This window comes from Gambusia affinis, linkage group LG08, assembly GCF_019740435.1.
Source record: "Gambusia affinis linkage group LG08, SWU_Gaff_1.0, whole genome shotgun sequence".
In the NCBI taxonomy this organism is placed as follows: domain Eukaryota; kingdom Metazoa; phylum Chordata; class Actinopteri; order Cyprinodontiformes; family Poeciliidae; genus Gambusia; species Gambusia affinis.
The window spans coordinates 5,011,152-5,035,217 of record NC_057875.1 but is presented as its reverse complement, the minus strand read 5'-3'; the positions used below and the strand labels follow the sequence as shown (position 1 = coordinate 5,035,217).

Genomic DNA, 24,066 nt, shown 5'->3' with positions numbered 1-24,066 from the left:
CACACAGCCATCATGAAACCGATGGTTCAGGTCTGATAAAAATCCCTTGAGTTTGCATTTCTCCAAGCTTTCCTGAATTAAGAGTTAGAGAATATAGAGCATGCACACAGAAAATAAATTGATCCAGAAATACTTTTTACATTAGAGAGAAGAAGTTAATTCTCATAATTTTATTTAATCGTATGAAAGGAAGCGTACACAGTTAGTTGCAGGAAAAGTTCAACCGATTGTGTAGGAAAGAAAGTCCTGATGTGTTTCCTAGAAACCAAAACTGATCCCCAAGTAGTCAGAGCATTGAGGATTTATGAGGTATGCTTCCAAACTTATTGATCTCTTTAATGATGATCAGTTAAAGAAAGACCAACTTCCTGAGTGTAGGGGATTCTTCACTTTATTCTGACAGCTTGGACTCAGTTACAGGAGACATTTGACATGAGCAGAGTGGACATTAACTGGATGAAATCAGACGTTTGGACGGCAGAAATGCTGGACGGAGGTTTTAACAGATACTTGAAGTAGCTTGATAATCTGAGACTGAAGTCAGAACCAATTGATTGGACCCGTCAGAGCTCCTGCACTGCAAAAACAAAATTTGACAAAGTATTTTTATCAAGGTTCAAGTGAGAATATCTTGGTGCATTTGAAATAAGACAAAATAAACTTAGAAGTAACTTTTCAGCAAGATAAATAAACTTGTTTAGAAACTAGATCTACTGGCAAACTATTTCACTTATGACATGGAAAAATGTCTCGTTATATATTGAATATTTGACAATATTAAGGAATTATTTATGTAATACAGATAGGGGTGCACTGATGGCAGTTTTCTGGCATATCGCCGATTACAGATCTTTAAAAATCCTGACCTTTGAATTCCAAGTTTGGCCGATAACGATTTTAGTCTGAAATATTGCTAAATGTAGCAAGAAGTCGTTGAATTGGCAACAGTGGGTTGATTATTATTAACTGCAGATATGAGCTGGCCTGCCAGTCAAACCTCTCACTGCAGAGCAGAAGAGGACAGCGGACGATTTTTAGATCTTTGCTGAAGTTGATCACTGATCTACCAAATTAAGGAAATCTGGGCTAATTTATCAGTGCACCATAAATGCAAGCTTCTACATCTTGCTGAAAAGTAATTAATAAGTTCATTTTGCCTTATTTTAAGTGTACCAAGATATTTGAACGAGAAAGCAGATCAAAATTACTTGGTAATATTTAGTTTTTTTGCAGTGAGTTTGCTTCGGCCTTAGATCCCCAGGTAGGTGTTCATCTTGCCGAGGGCGTCGCAGACCGTGGTGAGGTCGCTGCGCAGGTCCTGCACCACGTTCTCAATGCTGCGCGTGTCTTTTAGCAGATCCACGCTCTGCGTATACGGGTTGTAGTACACGGAGAACGGCCTCTTTATGGATTTGGCAAATTCTCTGCAGGATAAAAAAAAACAAAAAAAAAACGTACACAGATCCAGAATATTGTCGCTCTTAAAACTAGATGTTTTAGTTATGTCTTATAGCGTACACTGCAAAAACATAAAATCTTACCAAGTATGTTTTGTCTAGTTTCCAGTGCAAATGTGATAGTTCACTTGAAATAAGATTAAACTAACTTATAAGTAAGTTTTCAGCAAGATATAGGAGCTTGTTTTAAGTTAATAATTTCTTAATATTGATTAAAAAAAATAGTAATCATTCCACTGGCAGATTATTTCACTTTTAACAAAACATTTTTTCATGTTAAGATTTTGTGTTTTTTTTTTTCGGTGTTATTTCATCGGTGTGTTTTCTACTTGTTTGTGTGTTTTGTTGTTCACCTCATCTTCTCCTTGGCTTCCTCGAAGCTCTCTGAGACAAAATAAACATCCTGGAAGGTGGTGATTAGACACTCCTGGTTGCAGGTCGTCTTTGGGTCGAACATCTTCACACAGGCTTTATCAGACAGAGCATGCTGGGAAAAAATACAGACTGATCAATTAACTTACCATTAATAAGTTCTTATATTTTCAATATAAAAGAAAAGAAGAGATCCAAGAACAAATTATAAAATGGATTCAGTTTCCTGCAGCACAACGGCCTAAACCTGTTTACAATGTGTGTGTGTGTGTGTGTCCGTGTGTGTGTGTGTGTGTGTGTGTGTGTCCGTCCCACCCTGAGCTCTCCGATGGATGACAGTAATCCCGCTCCATAAGCTCTGAGCTGACCGTCCTGTTTGCAAAGTCCAAACTCGATGGTGAAGAAATAACACTGAAACAGAAACAGCAGCAGTCAGTCAGTGTTTTGGAGAGCAGCGCCACCCTCAGGTCACTCAAAGGTCAGTGGTGACCTTTGCTGAACCACTGAGTCACATGACAGCACACAGCCAATCAGAGCAAAGTGTACAGCTAAGAAGTGAAGGTGTTCACCCAGATGTTTTTGACTGGATTTATATGAAGAGTCAGAACTAAAGAAATAAACTGAAACTGAACCATCGTCATCATCAAACGGTTAATCAGAAACTAACTGTGTGAACAAATACACAAAGAAGCTTTATAGAACTTCCACCTCAGGTAAGTCGCCCAAACGTCCATAAGACATTACGTAGAGGAATCAGGAGGTTTTCTTTAGTTTACGTTAAATAGTCTTCATGGGATGGGTGGGTCTACCAGCCCACTGGTCCCCACTCACCGTGGCCAGTTTCTGGACATCCTCATCCGTCGCTCCCAGAGAGGCCAGGCCGATCTCCTGGGAGAACTGGGCGAACTTTGGGTCGGCCAGCAGGGGAACGTGACCCAGCAGCTCATGACACGTGTCTCTGAGAACACAAACAGACGGTCGGCCGTCACTGTTTGGACCAGCAGACCAGATGTTCTGGAGAACCAGATGTTCTAGGCTGCCTCTAAATATAATTATGATTATTTAAAATCAAATAATCTGACTTTTTACTCACGTTGAAACTCAGCGATTTCATTGGATTGGATTGAAATTAGGTTGATTAAAGTGAAACCAGTTCAGGGGTTTAAGTGTTGCTAGGCCAGTCAGACAATAAATTATTCTGATACACAACAATATTGTTGATTTGAGACCATTTTCAAACAATACAATGTAATGGCATAAAAATGCAAGAACACATTCTCTAACATTAAATACAAATGAACATTTTTAACATTGGAACTGGAAGACATTTTAAATATCCAAAATAGATAAACAAAACAGAAATAAAATTAATTATAGATTTTCTATAAAAATTGTCCTTCTAAAAAAGGGCTAGTTGAGACCAGAGAACCAAACTGGAGACTTTTGTCATCCAGTTTTTGGTAGAAAGAAAGAGAAATCATGCAAATGGAAATTGTTGAGCTCATTTTAGTTTGTTATGAGACTTATTGATTACTGCGACAGTCCTACATGTTGCTCTTTTTAATCAATGAAGTTATTCTCTCTGGGCCTGCAAAGACTTGATCCTGAGATTGAACCCGTCTTACAGAAACAACTAGAAACTGTTTGGTAGGAAAAACCACAAAAAGAAACTGGGTATGTAATGATGCGATTGTGAGTCAGATGAGATTACAGAGCAGCAGATTACAGGTTTGGACTCACGGTTCTGGTGTGTAGAGGGGGTCGGTGCTGTGGCGAATGTATTGAGTGCAGTTAAACACTCTGTAGGCCAAACCAGCCAGGAAGTCTCTGGGAGAAAGGTAACCGGCCACAGGTCGCACCGTGAAGCCAGAACGCTCTGAAACACACAGGAAGTGATGTCACTGCACCTCCTGATGATGGAATTACAATATTCTTCTGTCTCATTTGCTTAAAACTTTCCGTTATGATAAACTTCACAAACTCTCATCACTGAAGTTATGCTGCTGACTTTTTGAACTCTTTTTTTTTTTTCCTACTACTCTCCCTTCATGCGTTATCAGCAATTTCTGCCGCATTCTCCTCTTCCCTTCACACTGCGCGCAGCAACAAATCCTAAGTAATGTGGTGAAGAACTTTAACGCACTTCTACTTCGGGGTGGAAGCGCGTCAAAACGCATCAACACAACAAATCTAACATGGCATTTAAAAAACAAGCACATGACGGAGTTCGGATACATCGAGGCTCACTGCAGGAAAATAAGAACATCTGGAGGGATCAGACAGTAGGTAAAACACAGCACAACTACCAACGATAACCTGGATTAGCATCACGATAAGAAAGCTAAATAAATAATCCAATAAATAATTTAAGACACCGAGCTGGCGGTGTAAGATTCTGGTTCTGTAGCTGCTGTATTTTGCCTGCAAGTATTTTGAATGTTTTATGTCTAAATTGGGTGAATATATTGCCTGATCATTTTTCCACTTCACATAGTAACATTTATACCTCAAGCGAAATATTAATAATAATTAATAATAGTTATTGTACACACAGGGGCCCCACCTCTGAGAAAATGGGAGACGTCCTCCAGCTGGGGGATGTTATCCTCCCGATAGCCACAGTGTTTGGTGAGCAGCGGCAGGTTCTTCAGGTACTCTCTGCATGCATGGGTCGGGTAGAGCTTGGTCAGCTCTCGGAACACGACGCCCCACGTCTTCACCTCCTCGGAGGTGTACTCGATCCGAGGGATGGGCTGCCCACTGCCGAAGGACGGTTTAGGGTGAAAACATGGGATATGGATGCAAATTAATCTTATTGATCAACTAACGGTTAATTGATAAGCCGCCATTTTCTTAAAAACCTCAGTTTTCTCTTGTATGAATACAATTCGACCGTCTTTCCATAATATAAAGGGCTAAAATGTTCATAACATGCTGGATTAAAAAAAAACAACATTAAAACCATTGTGAAACTTATGGAACTTGTTTAGTGTTTAAATTTTACAACAGAACTGCATAAGATGTGTTTTGCATCCACACCGAACTCTGAACTATTTTTCTTTCCCGTTCTGGTTTGTCGCCGCCATCTTTGCTTTTGTATCAACAGCTCTGCTTAAAAATGACCAGCAGCGCCCTCTGCTGTATGGCAGTCAGACTGCAACACTTAAAAATGTCTAAACAGACATTTGTTTTTCTACTTTTGCTCTTCAGCGGTTGGCATAAAAATTAGAGGTGTAAGACAGAATATTAGGACCATTATGGATGGAAAAATTAAGAAATAAATTCCCGCCGAAAAACTCAGAAATTTGGTTAAAAAAGGTTCCAAATTTAACTTCTGAAGCTGAGAAATTCCTGAGTTTTTCTAAAAAGTTTCTGAGAGTAATCTAAAAATTTTTTGGCAGGAATTTATTCCTTCCTTTTTTTTCCCCCATCAACAATAAACTATTAATTGACAATTAATCATATGTTGATTAATTGTTTGCATCCATAAGGTGGGAGCTAAGGTTCTATCCAAAACCGGTCTTTAACATGCATTGATACAGATACATTTTTACTTTTATTTCCTAAACAGAAAAAATGTGCCAGATTTGCAGAAAAAATATGACTATTGCTGATAAAGTCCACCTGGATCAATGGAAGGACATATAAAGAAATCAGGACTGAGGAAATCAGACCTACAAATTCTGACTCACAATTTGTAGTTCATGGCCACCTCCACAAAGTACTTCCTGCGCTGACGATAAACGTTATCCTTAAACCCCTAAAAGAAGGCGGAACAGAGACAGGAACTTCCTCAGTTTGGCTTTCTGTATGATCACCTGACTCATCACAAAGCCATGAATGAAGCATGCTTTAGATCAGGGGTCTCAAACTCCAGTCCTCGAGGGCCGCAGTCCTGCAACTTTTAGATGTGCCTCTGCTGCACCACCTGAATAGAATAATTAAGGCTCTGGAGAACTGATCTACACAAGATGGAGGTAATTAAACTATTTCATTCCAGTGTTTTGTACCTGTGGCACATCTAAAAACTGCAGGACTGCGGCCCGCGAGGACTGGAGTTTGAGACCCCTGCTTTAGATACACAAGCGTCACACACTCATAAACTCACAGGATGATCTGCATCCAACTCCGACCCGTACATCAACACTCTGTGTGAACACTGATCCAACTCTGAGATTTTCATGGGAAACCAGGGAACGTCCTCTTCATCTGGGAAAACACCAAAATTAACTCACTTTGAAACATTTTCTGACCCATGAATGTCTTGTATCCATGTTGTGTCCCTACCTGCCTCAGCTGACCAAACATGTGCAGGCGTGTTGAAGGAGATGATGTTGACGTGATCTTTGAGGTGCTGCAGAAGCTCGTTGAATTCTTTCTTGCTGCATTTGCAGTCTGCAAAGATCTCCACTTCGTTAGGAACCCGCTTCGACATCCGGGACTCGATGTGGTTCAGGTTGACCCGTCTCTCCTAGAAGACGAGGATGGAGGTTGGATACAAATACTGCCCAGATCTGGATGAACACTATTTTTTGTCTAGTTTCTAGTGCAAATATCTTAGTACTTGAAATAAGACTAAACCAACTTACAGGTAACTGTTCAGCAAAATATAGGAGCTGCTAAGTCAATAATTCCTGAATATTGATATTGAAAGACAAAATTTTGCAAAATATTTTGGTCTAGTTTGCTAAACTTGGTTGTGGACCCGAGTCTGACTGTAGTTTTGGTCCTGAATATGGTTCTGGTTCTGACCTGGAAAAGTCTGAGCGCTTTGACCAGATAGCCGACCTCGTTTTTCAGAGAAAACACCACTGCTGTTTTCCCAGAATCCTCTGCGTTTTCGCCATCGGGGTTCTCGTTGATTGGACAGAAAGATGTCCGTCTGGACTGATGATGGTGATGAAGAACAAAAAAAAAAAACAACAAATTAGATCAGAGGACATTTACTCAGTTACATTAGTTGTACAAATTTTAACTGCAATGTTAATTAATAGTTTATTAAATTAAAATTGGTACAAATCCATTAAGAACGTCCGCTTAAACCTTTATGTTTAAGTGTTGTAGTTTGGCTGCCATCCAACAGAGGGCGTCACTGGTCATCCTGAACCAGCGCCATTGATACAGAAACCCGCCATTAAAACCAAAAAAGAAGATGAAGAAACACGATGGCACAGTGACCATGCCAGAGCAGGAAAGAGAAACGGTCTGGTGCTCGATAGAAAATGCACTTTATATGGTTCTGTTGTGCAATATAAACACTTGACGAGCTCCTTCAGTTTCATAATATATAGATTTTAATACAGCATATTATGAAAATATTAGTCCTTTATTTTATGGAGAGATGGTCGACCCTCTTCGTCCAAGAGAAAACTCAAGTTTTAAGAAAATGGCCACTTATTAATCGAGAAGATCAATCAGGTTGAAATGAAACAAAGAAAATCTCAAAAAAGCTCAAAACCCGATTTGCTTCTGCTGGTTTTTCCCTACATAGACAAACCGATGGACCCTGGAGGTTCAGACTAGGGAGTGAAATAACCGGAACCTGCAGCTCTTATGGCTGTTCAAACAGACGAGCTGCAGCTGTTGTTTCCTGAATTAAACATGGAGATGCTGACAGACACAGAGGACGACGTGCAAACCATCAGGTGCAGCACATGAGATCCACATTTCTGTTTGTTCCGTTTCAGACACATTGAGGTGAGGAACGATGATCAATAATCAATCAGGATGCAGGTTCTGAATGGGAAGCTAAAAGGAGTATTTTAAGAACTTCTAGTCAGAAGGAGAACATGAGTCCAGAATCTGAGCCTTACAGTCAGAGCAGAGGGATTATTTAAAACACAAAGATCAGATTCTGCAGACCTGATGAACACTTCTCATTGGTTCGATGAGAAGGTATGACAGAAAATGATAATGTCTGCTTTTCATCTTGGTTTCAAAGAATTTAAACCAGTCATCAACAGGAACTGGGTCCCAGATAAATTAGATCCAAGAGGCAGATTAATGATTTTCAGGAATAACACAAGGGGTAAGGAGGACTGATCCTGCCAAAATTGGCAATAAATATAGAAATACATGGCTTGAAAAAGTAGTTTAGGTGCCAAATATTGCATCCAAAAACTAAAAAAATACATTTTCCCAACTTATTTGATTATAGTGACAAACTATTTTCAGTAGTATTATTGTAACATCATCACTATTATATAATTTTCGGTTTTATTTCCAGTTTTATTAATTAGTTTCCTTTTTCATTTCATTTTTTCATTTTCTATACTTTTTATTGCCATTATTTTATTAGTCACATATGCTTTAAGGTTTGTTTTTTTTCCACCATGCATTCATTTCTTTTTTGTTATTTTCTCGTTGGGTTTTCTTCTTTATTTCTCGACTACATTTTCTGATATTTTTTTTTCCATAGTATTGTCTTTTCTTTTTAGATATATATATATATATATATATATATATATATATATATATATATATATATATTTATTTCAAAATTTTGGCAGGGGACATCCTCCATACTGGTTAACGTTCCAACAATGAAGAGCTGAACTTTAGCTGAATGGAACATTTCTGACGATATATAGCTCAATACAGTGAGGATTTTTAAAAAGGTTTCTCTTCATTTTCTTCCTAAATATGAAAAAAACTAAAATCTGATCCATCTCATTTCATCTGTTGTAACCACATTATTTACCCTGCAACTAAGTTCATAGTTTCTTCTCCAAACTGATTGTCCACCAAAATTTATCAAAATGTTTTTATATAAAAGAAAATGTTAAAAAAAAAAGTAGAATAAATGTAAATAATAAAATATATAAAATAAATATTCCCTGACTTTTCTGTTCATTAAGCAGTTTTGAACCACTAACAATAAGTTTTAAGCAGCTAATAGAGACAAACAGGAAGGTTTTCCTCTTCCCAGGTGAAGAACCCCGACCCAGATTGAAGTTCTGCACTGACAAATCTGAGCTGTACCACCTGAAAACAGATCCAGAGAGGAGAGAGGGATGAAAAGGAGGAGGAGTCCAGGGTCTCACCATCTGTCCCCCGGTGTGCCTCTGCTGATGGTGGTGGTTGTGCTGGTCGAACATGGCCGAGTCCAGAGACATACCCCTCCTGGACCAGTACTTGCTGGAAAACATCATCATGGCAGGTTGCATGCGCGGTATCGGCTCCGGCCCGCCGTCCTTCAACACATGGGCCGAAGCCATGGGGAACCAGTGGGTGTACGAGTACCAGGGCTCCAGCCTGCTGTCCGGATGTTGCAGCTGCTGCCGATGCTGTGGACCAGAACCGCTTCGCTTTCACCTAAATACTCCCATAGGAGGGGGGAAGAGAGAGAGAGAAGCTCCGCCCACTGATGGAGGGGCGTGTCCACAACATGGATGGACCCAAACTGCTACAGAAGGGAGAGAAGATCTCATGGGAGGAGAAAAGTTAGAATGTGAGTGTGAAATACCTGGAGGGGCGGGGCTTCAGAACATCTGGATTAAGAATACAAACAATGCATAGTTCCCACAAGTCTGAGCCGGATGTGATCTCCATCATCTTGGAGGGCAAGACCCATGGATTCGAGACCAACAAAATGAAATGTGTGAAAGAAAAATACATAAACAAAATGGCTGCTGCTGGAGTGTGCTGTGGTGGCGTAGGGGATAGCGCAACCCACATTTGGAGGCCTTGAGTCCTCAACGCGGCCATCGCGGGTTCGATTCCTGGACCCGGCCGAGATTTGCCGCATGTTTTCCCCCTCTCATTCCCCCTTTCCTGTCAGCCTACTGTCATATAAGGGACACTAGAGCCCACAAGAGATCCCTGGTGGGAAAATAAAAAATAAAAAAATGGCTGCTGCTGGAATTGACCCAAAAGAGATGGAGAAGGAAAACGTGTCAGATGAAGTGTACAAGCTGCCTCTGATCTCAATCTATGTCGATATAGTTCATGGTGAACATGAAGAGTGCATACATCATGGAGGAGTTTAAAGGAGGCATAAAATTAATGTTTAAATGGATTTGTAAAGGAACTCTTTACGTGAATAACAAGGTTCTGGTGACTGGCAGATAAACACGTAGGCTATGTCCATGTTAGCTTGTAGATAAAAAATACATTAGCCAAGCTAATTTTGCTAGTTTGGCAGCAAAATATTACAGCAAATATCACTGATATTTATCTTAATATTACAGAGAGGTACTCAAATTGTAATAGAATAATGGCTGCAATGCATATTTATACTAAGGTTGAAAAAACACATTTTGTCATTTCGCCATGGCTGTGTTTCCATTAAATAAGGAATCCAATTAAAATCACACATGAATACATTTGTAAAAAAAACAAAAAAACATCATGCCATCATTCACCTACTTTCTGCCGTTGTCTCTTTTCCACCAGTAGTAACATTGATCACGTTGCACTTTTGCAAAATACACAAATTTTTGCAAAAGTGGATAGGATAAGCTGTTTTTAACATTGCAGAAACTTTTTATCAAAAAACTTGAATTACTCTTCAAAATTGGTGTATTGATAAGCTCATTTATTTTCATAATTTTACAGTCGATGGAAACGCAGCAACTGACTTGTTTATATTTCCAGACTGCATTTTTATCCCCGTTTGTCTGCTTTAATAAACCTCTATTTTCTCAGAACTGAAGGCTTTGCTGTTGTCTAAATGTCAAGTCGGACCTCCGTTACAGTGAGGATGAGGAGCGCAGGTGAAGCTCTGACTGACGCTCCGTCTCTTCATGAGGAGACGGAGCGGAGGAAGCAGCTGATAAGCAGCAGCAGCAGCTATCGGCCGCCTCTTTCCCAATTTCCTGCAGAACAGGAAATGAAAGCAGAGCAGCTTTGTTCTGGTTCTGAGCAGCTTTATGAGCAGATGGCAGGTGATACCGGCGGCCGTCTCCTCCACCTTCAAATGGCTCGTATCAGACCAGGAGGAGGAAGAGACGTCCATCAGCTCCATGAAAGTTGCTCAGCTGACATTTAAAAATGGATTCGACAAATGTGACATTTTAGAGTCAACCAGGGCCTGAACGGAAAAAAAAACAGGCCATAACCAGGGATGGAAACACTGTTAATGGACTTAATTACAATTAATATTTTATTGTGGCTAATCAATGGTGAAAGTGAACAGGATGTTGAGAATTATTAGATGACACTTTAAAGTACTTTAATACTTGAAATATCTGCTCTAGTTTAAAAACGACAAGATTCAAGACTTCATTTGATTTGTAAAAGTTTAAAGCACTGCACTGTAGAGTTAATATCAATTAAAAGTAAAAAATAAAAGAGCTGTAAAACATGCATCTCAAACAAAATAGTAGCTTTATGTGTGTTGACTAGGGCTGTAGTAAACAAATATTTTAGTAATCGAGTAATCTATTGATTAATTTGATTTAAAAAAATCTAAAATAAAATATTGGTAAATCTCACAGCAGTTCTATCGCATTTAAATATCAGTCCAATTTGTCATATTTTGAGCTTCCCTAACAATACCTTTTCTGTAGTTTAGAAAATTAACTCCTAACAATAAGAGCTCACTTTCCAAGTTAACCTGAAGTTATATTCAATTTAATAAAGAGGCAGGCTCACAAATACGCTAATGAAGAAATGTCTATACTCCAGCTTTTGATTTATGTATTCATCTCTAGTCATTTTAATAGATGAACTCTCACCTTGCCCAGACATTTATAGCTTTCGTGTTCATGTTAGCGACGGGATTTAACTCTTTCGTTTGTCGCACACAGAAACATCTACCTGCTAGGTGCCGCCACAACGTGCTCCACCACACATTTGTTGAGAGCGGGATGATATGAAATACATTTTCCGGTTCATCCGTAAAGCTACATTTGCATTAATTCTCTAATGCGCAGCCGTATAAATACACCTGCAGCGCCCTTCCCCGCCGTTCGCTCTGAACCGTCCACCAGGCAGCAGCTCCGGGAGGGAAAAAGCTTCCGTACTCCAAATTTGATTTTAAGGATGCTTATTGGTCCCCCGAAAAACGACAAAAACTCTGATATAATCATGAATCAATAAACTCGTCCCAGACCGAAAACTGGAAGCTATGTTGCCAATACTTAGCTTTTACCATCAACTCAAGCGGAAGTAAGAGCGTTGCGCAAAACAAGTAGTAACCCGGCTGGAACACGGTGCGCTAAATAATAAAACAAATTTTCGAGGCAGATAAATTTTCCTCGAATAATTTTAATAACCGAGGTACTCTATCACTCGAGGAATAGTTTCAGCCCTCGTGTTACCATTGACTTCTGCTCTGATTGTAAGCGGGTGTAACAGTTGTAAAAAGGATCAATAACGTCACACTAGAATCAGGATCTGCGTCAGTTTATTCCTATAAAACACAGTGCAGGACACACTCAACCATCAGGTTTGGTACACACAGTCAGTCAAATCCCAGCAGCTTTTCCCATTTTATACTAACAACAAATGGAATAAAGAAAAACAAAATTGTGTACAAATCAGCATCAATTAAATATGTTAATACATAATGCAAAATAATATAAATAAAAAATATATATATTACAAAACTTCTTGATTTATGTAAAAGAATGCATAAAGGACCTACTCTGTAATAAAGTAATTAAATTAAAAGATATAAAACTACAACAGAAAACTGTATTCATCACATACCTATAAAACAGAGTGGTACACAGTCAGTCAGATCCCTGCGGCCCAAACACATTTTGGAGGGAAAACTTCAGACAAACTTTATAAAAGTAACAGTTTAATTTTAACCAAACCCAAAGTGTTTAAAACGCTTAAAGACAGTTGACATATTTTTATGCAGCACAAAACTGAGAGAACTATTTTTAACGTTATAAACTTTACTGAGAGTGAGAGGTAGCATTAGCTCACATCTTACCAGCAGCTCAGTTAGGCACCTTTTGCCTGGCTGCTGCAGCTACGTCACAGAACCTTGCTTTGTGCAACACTAATAACCGTCCTCCCAGAACAATGTTTACAGTAGGATGATAAAAGCAGTAAAAAACAGTAACAACCTGCTGCAGTGCAAAAGCTATAACAGACATGTCAATTCTACAAAAAGGTGTTTTGAGAAGGTTCATAAGAAAAATAAAAAATAAATAAAATTAACTCAGCTACACAGGAACCATGTCTACATATAAACGGAAACCCTGTTTATATTCCTAGGCGATCTTTAGGCTGCTCTTGGTCCCATCCCTCACCTAGGACCCGTTTGCCCTGGTAGACCCGACCCAAATAGAGGCACGAAGCCTCCGACAGCCCTAGGATCACTGGGACACTCAAACCCCTCCACCACGATAAGGTGGCAGCCCAAGAAGGGGAAAAAACGAAGCCAGAAAGTTCCATTCTCTGACCTGAACTGATCTGGAGAGAGGCCAGAAGGTGGCGCTCTGGTATTTCTAACTAAACAAGAAGTTTAGTTAGAAACTAAATTTTGTTTTCTCAGTTATTTTTCTTTCGATAGATTCTTGGTCTGGTGTTCTGATTGGCTGTGGTTTCTTCCTGGAGGAGGTTCATTGGCTGACATGAGTTCACGACCATGGAAAGTTCTCCTGGATCAGTTGACTTGTGTCTTTGCTCCGTCTTCTCTCAGCTCCAGTCAGTCATGGCAGATGCCAGCTGGTACTGAACCTGGTTCTGCTTCTGCTGGAGGTTTCTTCCTGGTGGAGGGGAGTTTTTCTTCTCCACTGTCGCTACATGCATGCTCTGTGTGAGGGACTGCTGTAAAGTCAATGACTCAACACAAGCGATTTACTGTCGCCCCCTGCTTGTCAGGAGGAGTGAATGCCGTAAGTAATGACTCCATACAATCTGGTGGGTTTTATTTGGTACAAATTTTTTAAACTACTTTATAATTAACTGAACCCAATGAATTAACAACCTGGATCAATAGTAATCTGACTAAATTGAAATGGCTTTTCGTAAAATGCATTGACAACCACATTGTTATGAATTAACGTTATAAGCTTTAAACTTTTTGGTATCTACTTTTGAACGTTTTGATATCTACTTTTGGGGTTTTGAATGTTTTGATATCTACTTTTGGGATTTTGAATGTTTTGATATCTACTTTTGAGATTTTGAATGTTTTGATATCTACTTTTGGGATTTTTAATGTTTTTTTATTGGTTATTGGGGTTTCTGCTTGGTTTTTTATATTGTTTATTGGTGGGGCTCATTTGCTAGTTTGAAAGTAAAATTTTATATATTGCCAATTCACAACAAATGTTGTCTCAATGCACTTTGAAGTAATTTTAGTTCAATCACATGTACTCCAATTGCTAGTACAATAAGCTCAGTTGATTATTAAAGTAGTTTAAAAAGTTTGTACCAAATAAAACCCAGCAGATTGTATGGAATCATTACTTACGGCATTCACTCCATCTGGCCAGCAGGGGGCGATAGCGTCAGCCAATGAACCTCCTCCAAGAAGAAACCACAGCCAATCAGAACACCAGACCAAGTGTAGAATCTATGAAGGAAAAATAACTGAGAAAACAAAATAATGTAGTAGAAACAGAAAATGACAAACAGCAGCATAAATACAGACAGATCACAATAAACCAGTCTAAGCATTTTATCAAAAATCAATGAACATTAAACAAAAAATAATAATTATGAAGTCTCTAAACAAAATTGTCCAAAAAAAAAAAAAAAGTGGCACCATGAGGCCAAAGCTGTAAGTCCAATCATTTTCCTCTGCCAGTCGATGAGAGGGGCTGGGGGGCGATGGAGAGCAAAATCCAAGACAAAAAGATGATCCAGAAGGATTCCTAAAGGACAACAGGACAGGTGCAGGTTTAAGGTCAAACCCTCAACTCAGAATGAAACTGTCACTTTTCAAAAACACGCAACTATCACTTAAACAGCAAAATACCTGCAGCATTTCTTGAGAAAGACTGTTAAATCCGATGGTAGGGTCACTGAGGTCATCCATCAGAAGGGTGGCGATGAGGTTCTTTTCTGTTGTTGTTGGGGCAATGATCCAGGAGGGCAACAGGACGGGTGCAGGTTTAACCCTGACTGTAGAATCTAAGTTTGGTTGGTTAGTTTTCACACAAATCTGACCAAAGGGAAACTAATCCCGTACCCGTCGGTAAGGTTTGTTTTCATACAAACCCGACCGAAGGGAAACTAATCCCAAACCCGTCGGTAAGGTTTGTTTTCATACAAACCCGACCGAAGGGAAACTAATCCCGTACCCGTCGGTAAGGTTTGTTTTCACACAAATCTGACCGAAGGGAAACTAATCCCGTACCCGTCGGTAAGGTTTGTTTTCATACAAACCCGACCGAAGGGAAACTAATCCCAAACCCGTCGGTAAGGTTTGTTTTCACACAAATCTGACCGAAGGGAAACTAATCCCGTACCCGTCGGTAAGGTTTGTTTTCATACAAACCCGACCGAAGGGAAACTAATCCCAAACCCGTCGGTAAGGTTCGTTTTCACACAAATCTGACCGAAGGGAAACTAATCCCAAACCCGTCGGTAAGATTCGTTTTCATACAAACCTGACCGAAGGGTAACTAATCACAAACCCGTCAGGAGGGTTTGTTTTCATACAAACCCGACTGAAGTGCTGCTAAACCATTGTCCCGTCGGGAGGGTTCGTTTTCATACAAACCCCACCAAAGGGTAACTAATCCCAAACCCGTCAAGAGGGCTCGTTTTCTCACAAACCCGACTGAAAAGTCAACCAACTTAACACACCTGACCGAAAGACAACCAACACTTTACCCATCTGGAGGATTTGTTTTCACACACATGACTGAAAGTCAACCAAAACTTTACCCGTCAGGAGGATTTTTCTTCACACACATGACCAAAAGTCAACTAACCCTTTAACCTTCGGTCGGGCTTGCTTTACCTTTCAGTAACCCACATCAGAACTACCTTTCAAGTGAACTATCGTGTTTTTCTTGTGTGGACCATTGTGCATGGAATGCCTTGTTACGTTCTTGGTAATCTTTATAATGGATTCCATACACATATTTGACTGACAAATCAAAGTTTGGTTGGTTAGTTTTCACACCTTTACCCATCAATAATGTTAGTTTTCACTCCCGACCAAAAGGCAACTAACAGGCAGGAAATTTTAACTGTATTTCCTGAATTGAATAATTTCTGCTTAGTTTGAACATTTTCTATGCAGTGTTGTGTTTCTATGTGGGGTTGGAATGGGTAGTTGTTTTTATTGAACTGTACAGCACTTTGAGCTGCTTTCAGTTTGAAGAGTGCGTCATAGATAAAATTGATTGATTGAACCTCTTACCCCGTCGGGGGCTTCATTTTCACACACGACTGAAGAGTAGCCCAACCCTTCAACCTTCGGTTAGCCTCGTTTTCACACCTTTACCCTTTTGTAACCAACATCAGGACTACCTTTCAAATGGGCTATTGTGTTTTTCTTGTGTGGAGCATTGTGTATGAAATGGATCGATCCCTTTGTTGTACTCATTTGACACCAACGTCTATGAAGTCATTGGATGAAGAGTGGCTACCAGAAGTAGCAAACCACATTTCCTGCCGTTGGATTTACACTCTTACCTTTCACAGTCTGGAGTCATCTGGAGTCTTCAGAGTCGTCATTCCATCTCAGCAAAAATTGTTGATCAGCTTCTGTCACTTCTCAGTCGTCACTGCAATGTTATCTTTATTGTTACCTTCTTAGTAATCTTTATAATGAAGTCCATACACGTATATAAATGAAGACACAAAGTTTGTTTGGTTAGTTTTCACACCTTTACCCATCGGGAGGGTTCGTTTTCACACCCGACCAAAAGGCAACCAACAGACAGGATTTCCTGAGTTGAATCATTTCTGTGTAGTCTGAGCATTTTCTATGCAGTTGTGTTTGAGGTTGGGGTGGGTAATTGTTTGTTTTTATTGATCTGTACAGAAGGCAACTAACCTTCATTTTCACACACACCAGACTGAAGAATAACCCAACCCTTTAATCTTTGCTCAGTCTTGTTTTTACACCGTTACCGTTTTGTAACAAACATCAGAACTACCTTTCAAATGGGCTATTGTGTTTTTCTTGTGTGGAGCATCGTGTATGAAATGGATCGATCCCTTTGTTGTACTCATTTGACACCAACGTCTATGAAGTCATTGGATGAAGAGTGGCTACCAGAAGTAGCAAACCACATTTCCTGGCGTTGGATTTACACTCTTACCTTTCACAGTCTGGAGTCATCTGGAGTCTTCAGAGTCGTCATTCCATCTCAGCAAAAATTGTTGATCAGCTTCTGTCACTTCTCAGTCGTCACTGCAATGTTATCTTTATTGTTACCTTCTTAGTAATCTTTATAATGAAGTCCATACACGTATATAAATGAAGACACAAAGTTTGTTTGGTTAGTTTTCACACCTTTACCCATCGGGAGGGTTCGTTTTCACACCCGACCAAAAGGCAACCAACAGACAGGATTTCCTGAGTTGAATCATTTCTGTGTAGTCTGAGCATTTTCTATGCAGTTGTGTTTGAGGTTGGGGTGGGTAATTGTTTGTTTTTATTGATCTGTACAGAAGGCAACTAACCTTCATTTTCACACACACCCGACTGAAGAATAACCCAACCCTTTAATCTTTGCTCAGTCTTGTTTTTACACCGTTACCGTTTTGTAACAAACATCAGAATTACCTTTTAAATAGTCTACCGTGTTTCTCTTCAGTGGAGCAGACACTCCACGAAATAGTGGCCTTGAGGAGTGGCTCAAGGCTAGCAAACCACATTTCCCGGCCTTAGATTCACACTCCTACCTTTCTGAGGCTGTTTAGTGTCTTCAGAGTCGTTATGCCATCTCAACAGACGATCCGCTTCTATAACTTCCCAGATCATATACCATATCTTCCCAGTCCACATACCATATGGTCTTGTCAAGGCCTTAAATTCTCAACCATGAGCTCAAAACTATCATCCACCACCCCAGACACTGAGGATGCATGTGGTGACAGTGGAGAAGAAAAAATCCCTTTAACAGGAAGACTTCCCCAAAAAAGACAAACAACTTCCCTTTAAGAGGAAGATTTTCCAAAATAAGGTTAACACTGCATCAATTATTTAAATTGGTTAAAAGTTAAGCTAAAGCAATGACTCATACTAAGGACCCCATTTGGTGACAGTGGAGAGGAAAAACTTCCCTTTAACCGGAAGACTTTCCAAAAGACGTCAACACTGCACCAATTTGTTAAGTTATACAAGTAAGCTTAGGCAATGCCTCATAATGAACATGCATGTAGTGACAGTAAAAAGGAAAAGCTTCCCTTTAACAGGAAGACTTCCAGAAAAATGAACATTGCACCAATTACATAAATTCATTATAAATAAGCTTAAGCAATCCCTCCTGCTGAGGTTCAACGTGGTAACAAGAATGGAAAAAACTTCGCTTTAACAGGAAGACTTTCCAAAAAGCTTTCCTTTAACAGAAAGGCTATATATAAAAAGGCCAACACTGCACCAATTATTTAAATTGGTTAACAGTTAAGTTAGCTAAATCAATACCTCATACATGTAGTGACAGTGGAGAGGATAAACTTCCCTTTAACAGGAAGAACCCTCCAGCAGAACCAGAGTTTAGCTCTGTATGAAAGGCCATCTATCACTACCCCCGGGGGATTTGAAAGGACAGAGTAAAGAGAGAGACGGAAGAAGAAAAAGAGCTGCTTCAAGAGTGTCTGTCAAGGAGAAAAGAGAATTAGTTGTAGTACAAGCCACTTTATTGATGGCTCTAGCTATGAAGAAAAAAAATAGTTATTTCCAACAAAAGCTCCGACAAGTGCTTAGTCTAGGAGAGAAAATGGGTTAAAAACAAACTTAAACACTACAGACAGGTCCCAATCGATCCTCTCCAGAAGGACACATGGAGTTCAGCTGAAATCTTGCAAACAAGAGATGGTGGATTAGAGTGTGAGCATTACCTCTTACCTCCAATCTGAAGCTCCAGAAAATTTCTGTTGTATCTGTGAGACGTGAAGGCAGCGCCAGCAGATCTCTCCATTGTCATCCAGAGGAAATGAAATGAAATCGTATGACGAAATGAAATCGTATGACGAAATGAAGTCGTATGACGAAATGAAGTCGCATGACGAAATTCCGTTGTTTCGGCGCAAAAATTTATCGGGTTTTTATGTTTAAATTGAACGTAAATAAAATTTGTTTGTGTTTTTGAATTATTAAAGTATGGACCCTAAATTTCAAACTAAATATTAAGTAGGTACAAAAAAATAAAAATAATTAATTTATGCATGTCAGAATATAAAGACCTCATCTTTACCCAAAAATATATTTGATAGTCATTGGAAAGATAAATATTATCCTGATGGAGCTATATTAATGTCAACATAGCCACATTACATTGTTACTAATAAGTAGGTATGTTATCAAGGTTTATAACGTCTAAGCTGAATCACTTCCTAAAACCTCTAAATTGTATTTGCCAAATAATTGGCAGCCATCTTTATCTCACATCACAACTGACTTTAAGCCAGGAGCTTCAGAGTCTAGTTAAACCCAAACCTTCACAGGTCACAAGACCACAGCAACTGCTACAAACACCACTAAAAACCCAATGACAGAAGGATTAAAACAGCAGAATCCTTCTCAGCTCACTGACTCTCAGCAGAGAATCAAACCAAACCAGCACACCAAGAGGCCTAGCGTTGGCCTTCAACAGCATCAGCAGCGTAGCATAGCAAAACCCGCAACAGCTCCTACCCTGAGATGTCTTCTGGACCCGCCATTGGAACAGTTCTTTGACTTAACCAACCTTTGATGGGTTGGGCGGGGTCCGCCAGGCACCTTGTAGCGATTCCTCAGCTTGACGGAAGCGATCCTCAGCTTCAATGAAGGGAATCCTCAGCTTGATTGAAGGGAATCCTCAGCTTGATTGAAGGGAATCCTCAGCTTGATTGAAGGGAATCCATAATCGATCAACTGCTCACTCCAGATGCCATTATATATCCTCAAATGTTTCAGGGACGCCAGCAACCAAACAAACCGCCGCTAAGAGGCCATGGTCGGATCTCTCCTTGAGTACTGCTCTGTTTAGACAAAAAAAAAAAAAAATGGCTTCAACAACTAGATCAGTGAAAAAGACAAACTTACAGCAGTGTTTCTCAAGCTGGTCCACGAGGTACTGCATGTAAACAATTGTTTATTTGCCTGGCGTGAGCTCAAAGTGCAACATTACAGCCAACTTACAACAGGATTGTGTTAAAAAACTAATGATGGAAAATGGGCTTAAAACCAGGCTACTAAAAGGAAAATCTGCAGATACTGGTGGAAAAAAAACAACTCCAGGAATATTATGTGATCAGAGAAAGCAAAGTCACAGCTGCTGAGTGTTGATGTGTCACTCACTATCGATTGGATTCCTTCAAACAGCTAATGGTAGGAATCGCTCCAGTTAGTCAAAACTGTTCTTTGTTTTAATGAGTGATGCTCTGCTTTCAGTTCAACAGCTATTGTTATTTGTATTTAATTAAAATATATTAAATTAAATAAATACAATTACTAGAAATGGGTGGAATATTTTTTATATATTTAATGGTGCAGAAAATTATTTTTGTTTCTGTTAAACCAATTCAAGTCTATTTTTCTTTAATTATGCTTCTAAATCACAAACAGTCCTAAATGCTATTAATGTACGCAACACTTGGCAGTAAATAATTCTTTATTTCGATGCGTTTGACATCATTGGAAAGCTTAGACTTCACACTTTCACAATCAATAACTCAAAATGCCCAAGTAAACGTGTTCAAGGCTTTGTCATGGCCAGTCACCTTTACCAAACAGCACCACTCTTCTCATTAGGATGAACAAAAAAAAAAACAACAGTACGTGAGTTAAGAGACTAATATTTTCATTTCAGGTTGAATCATATATGTTATCGTGGGGCAATTCCAGGTTAGGTAATCCCTGAGTGTTTGTTAAATGGGTTAAGTGGTCCTCAGCCTGAAAATGTTTCGAGAAATACTGACTTAGAGTAAGGTTTTGCAAAACAGTAGTTGGTTTCAGATTTGGGAAATGGCTAAAGGGCAATTCCACCTAATTTTTCCACTACTGTCCACATCTTTGTTCTACTCTAGTTAAAAAAACTACGATATTTAGACACTTCAGACATGGACTGAAATATTCTGCTCTAACAGTAGATTTTCTAAAACCATGTTTGGGATTTGTGAAACTTCAATAAATATTAATTTCACCACTGTTTTTTGATTTCCGCCATAGCAGAACTGCTCCAGCTCCAAAACTACAACACCTCGACTCTTCAAGGTGTTGTAGACTGGATTATTTTTAGAAGAATAGAATATTTAAAACCATGCTTGTGATTTGTGAAACTTTACTAAAGTTCAGATTACAATCAACACTTGTTCCATGCTGTCTTTTTCTTCAAATTCAATTCTAATTCAAAACCACTTTATTAATCCCAAAGGGAAATTAAATGTTGGTGTAACTCATTAATTCTTCAAAGAGTTATTGTAGATGGTGATGGCTGCTGGAAGGAAAGATCTTCTGCAGTGGTCTGTTAAGTGAAGTTTTACAAATCAAAGGTTTCACAAATCACAAATATGGATTAAAATATTCTGCTATTAGTTGAAAATAATCCAGTCCAGCTTTGAGGAGTCTAGGAGTTGTAGTTTTGGAACTGGAGCAGTTCTACTATGACAGAGATCCAAAAATAGTGGTGAAATCAGCATTTATTTAAGTATTACAAATCAGAGAAAAGTTTCACAAATCCCAAACATGGTTTAAATATTCTACTATTAGAGCAGGATAATCTAGTCCAGGTTTGAAGTTTCTATGTGTTGTAGTTTTGGAACTGGAGCAGTTCCATTGTGATCAAAATTTTTAAAAAAAGATGGTGAAATCAATCTTTATTTAAGTTTCACAGATCAGAAAAAGGTTTCACAAAATCCCAATTCACATGGTCTCCTATTAGTTGAGAATAATCTAGTAAAGGTTTGAAGTGTCTAGGTGTTGTGGTTTTGGAATTAGAGCAGTTCTAATATGAGCTAAATGCAAAAAACGGGTAAAATTGCACTTTATTGACGATTCACAAATAAGAAAAGTTTCACAAATCCCAAACATGGTTTTAAATATTCGATATTAGAGCAGAAGAATCCAGTACAGGTTTGAAGTTTCTAGGTGTTGTAGTTTTGGAACTGGAGCAATTCTAGTGTGATCCAGAGGCAAAAAAAATAAATAAATGTTGAAATCAATATTTACTGAAGTTTCACGAATTAGAAAAAAATTTCACAAATCCCAAAGACGATTTAAAACAGGGGTGTCAAACTCCGGTCCTCAACGGCTAGTGTCCTGCAGTTTTTAGGTACAAAACACTGGAATGAAATGGCTTAATTACCTCCTTCTTGTGTAGATCAGTTCTCCAGAGCCTTACTAATGACCTAATTATTCTATTCAGGTGTGGTGCATCAGAGGCGCAGCTAAAAGTTGCAGGACAGCGGCCCTTGAGGACTGGAGTTTGACACCTCTGGTTTAAAAGATTCAGCTATTAGAGCAGAATAATCCAGTCCAAGTTTGAAGTGTCTAGGTGTTGTAGTTTTTAAACTAGAGTAGATTAAAGATGAGGAAGGTAGTGAAAAATTAAGTGAAACCCCACTTTAGCCATTTCCCAAATCGGAAGCTTGAGTCGGAAACCAACTTCAGCTTCATTAAGGTTTCCGAAAAATAACTTACCGAATAACCAACGCAGCGATTTCAAACATGGCGCTCCCGCGGCCTACTTGGCATCACTGAGGCTTACTCGTCGGTCAAGTACAAGCCGCCATAGGCCTGACGAACTGCTAGCTCCAGATGCCAGTGTATCTCTCAAATGTTTCAGGGACGCCAGCAACCAAACAAACCGCTGCTGAGAGGCCATGGTCGGGTCTCTCCTTGTGTGCTGCTCTGTTTAGATACAAAAAAAAAATGGCTTCAACAACTACATCAGTGAAAAAGACAAACAACTTAGAATAAGGTTTCCGAAAAATAACTTACAGAATGACCAACGCAGCAATTTCAAACATGGCGCTCCCGCAGCCTACTTGGCATCACTCGTCGGTCGACTACAAGGCACCAAACTAGTCCTCGATGAACACTGGCTCAATTTCAGTCGGATCCACACGTTTCTTTGATCAGGCTGGGCGTCCACTCGGATTCCGCGTCTTGTGAAATCAGTATCATTTTTAATCCAGGTTCCAAAGTTCATGAATATCAGACCGACAGCTTCGTGTCTCCGTGCGGCAACGTGCTAACCGCGTCTTTTTGCAAATGGAGCTCACGCAGAAGCTGCGTCATATTTCTATCCAGCATGGCGCATGCGCCTCACGCTCATTGGCAAAAATGGCGCCATTCGCTACTGTTGCCAGATTTGACATTTTACAGTCCAAACATAAGGTAAAACTAAACCTGTAAAACTTGCCCAACTGGAAAGAAATCTGAACATCTAATAAAACTCATGTTTATAGCACGAAACATTTTATTCATATACTATTCCTAATGTATTTTTAGAATAATTTATATTTATTTTTATGAGGTAAAACTGAAGTTTTTATGTTTCCAAAATGTTTCTAAGAACAAACTGATAGTTTTAGAAAAAAAAATACAGAAACAGTAAGTAAATATATCGATATATATATATATAGGCACAGCCAAGATACTGCGCAGAACCCTCAAGCTCCCAGGCCTCTGGTAGAGGACCGGAGCTAAGAAGAATCACCACCCGCGGTGGGTGAGAAGGGAATTTTATTTTTTTATATATCTATATATATATAAATTGATCTTATTGATTTATTGTTAATTGATCAATAAAATTCAGCTTTAGATTACCCCATTAATCGATAACTAACATCCATATTTATAACTAGAGTCAAACTGATATGTTTATTTGCATCATTTAAGAAACCTCTGACAATTTAGATGATCAAATAGTTTTAGGGGCTGCTCTAAATGGTTATTCTGACAATCAAATAAAAAATAACACAAAAATTTAGGTGAATTCCACCATAACAGCAGCATTACTATGGGAAAGGAAATTTTGACTTAAGATATTTTATGGTTTTAGTTTTATGTATTGAGATGTAATGAGTTTAAAGATGACTTTAAAAAATCAGATACAGTGAGTTTAAGGTGTTATTTTTTATATCCAAATGTAACAAGTTAAAGGTAGAATTTTGTCATTATGTGATATGACTAATTCGGATTTTTGTCATACTGTGATTTAAC

General features: G+C 39.0%; 1 protein-coding gene and 1 long non-coding RNA gene across 4 annotated transcripts; both read right to left on the bottom strand.

Annotated features, from left to right (window-relative positions):
* Positions 1–206: 206 nt before the first annotated feature.
* Positions 207–9,420, bottom strand: tph2 (tryptophan hydroxylase 2 (tryptophan 5-monooxygenase)). 3 transcript variants are annotated; one of them, XM_044125969.1, is made up of 12 exons: positions 8,873–9,149; positions 6,582–6,716; positions 6,117–6,300; positions 5,938–6,038; positions 5,522–5,589; positions 4,393–4,589; positions 3,570–3,705; positions 2,661–2,787; positions 2,145–2,240; positions 1,811–1,944; positions 1,209–1,424; positions 207–577 (listed from the first exon to the last, which is right to left on the bottom strand). In XM_044125969.1, exons 1-11 carry the CDS (start codon positions 9,044–9,046, stop codon positions 1,250–1,252), a joined length of 1,527 nt encoding a protein of 508 aa, XP_043981904.1. In that variant the 5' UTR covers positions 9,047–9,149; the 3' UTR covers positions 207–577; positions 1,209–1,249. The 3 variants fall into 3 exon arrangements, with proteins under 3 accessions (XP_043981904.1, XP_043981905.1, XP_043981906.1); XM_044125970.1 differs by lacking the exon at positions 1,209–1,424 and having other exon boundaries at positions 8,873–9,420; XM_044125971.1 differs by having other exon boundaries at positions 207–1,424; positions 6,582–6,711; positions 8,873–8,954.
* A 9,675-nt stretch (positions 9,421–19,095) lies between these two features.
* LOC122836198 lies at positions 19,096–23,091 on the bottom strand. The gene is made up of 3 exons (XR_006371423.1): positions 22,840–23,091; positions 22,540–22,749; positions 19,096–19,880 (listed from the first exon to the last, which is right to left on the bottom strand). It is a non-coding gene; the product is annotated as an uncharacterized LOC122836198 (long non-coding RNA).
* Positions 23,092–24,066: the final 975 nt, after the last annotated feature.

Bases quoted from the DNA above. Each gene is read 5' to 3' on its own strand.
- tph2 (XM_044125969.1), bottom strand. From the start codon at position 9,046: ATGGCTTCGGCCCATGTGTTGAAGGACGGCGGGCCGGAGCCGATACCG. The intron at 6,301-6,581 runs GTCAGAACCAGA...CTCGTCTTCTAG, and splicing joins AAGCGCTCAGACTTTTCCAG to GAGAGACGGGTCAACCTGAA. The intron at 4,590-5,521 runs GTGAGTCAGAAT...GTCCTTCGGCAG, and splicing joins GTGGCCATGAACTACAAATT to TGGGCAGCCCATCCCTCGGA.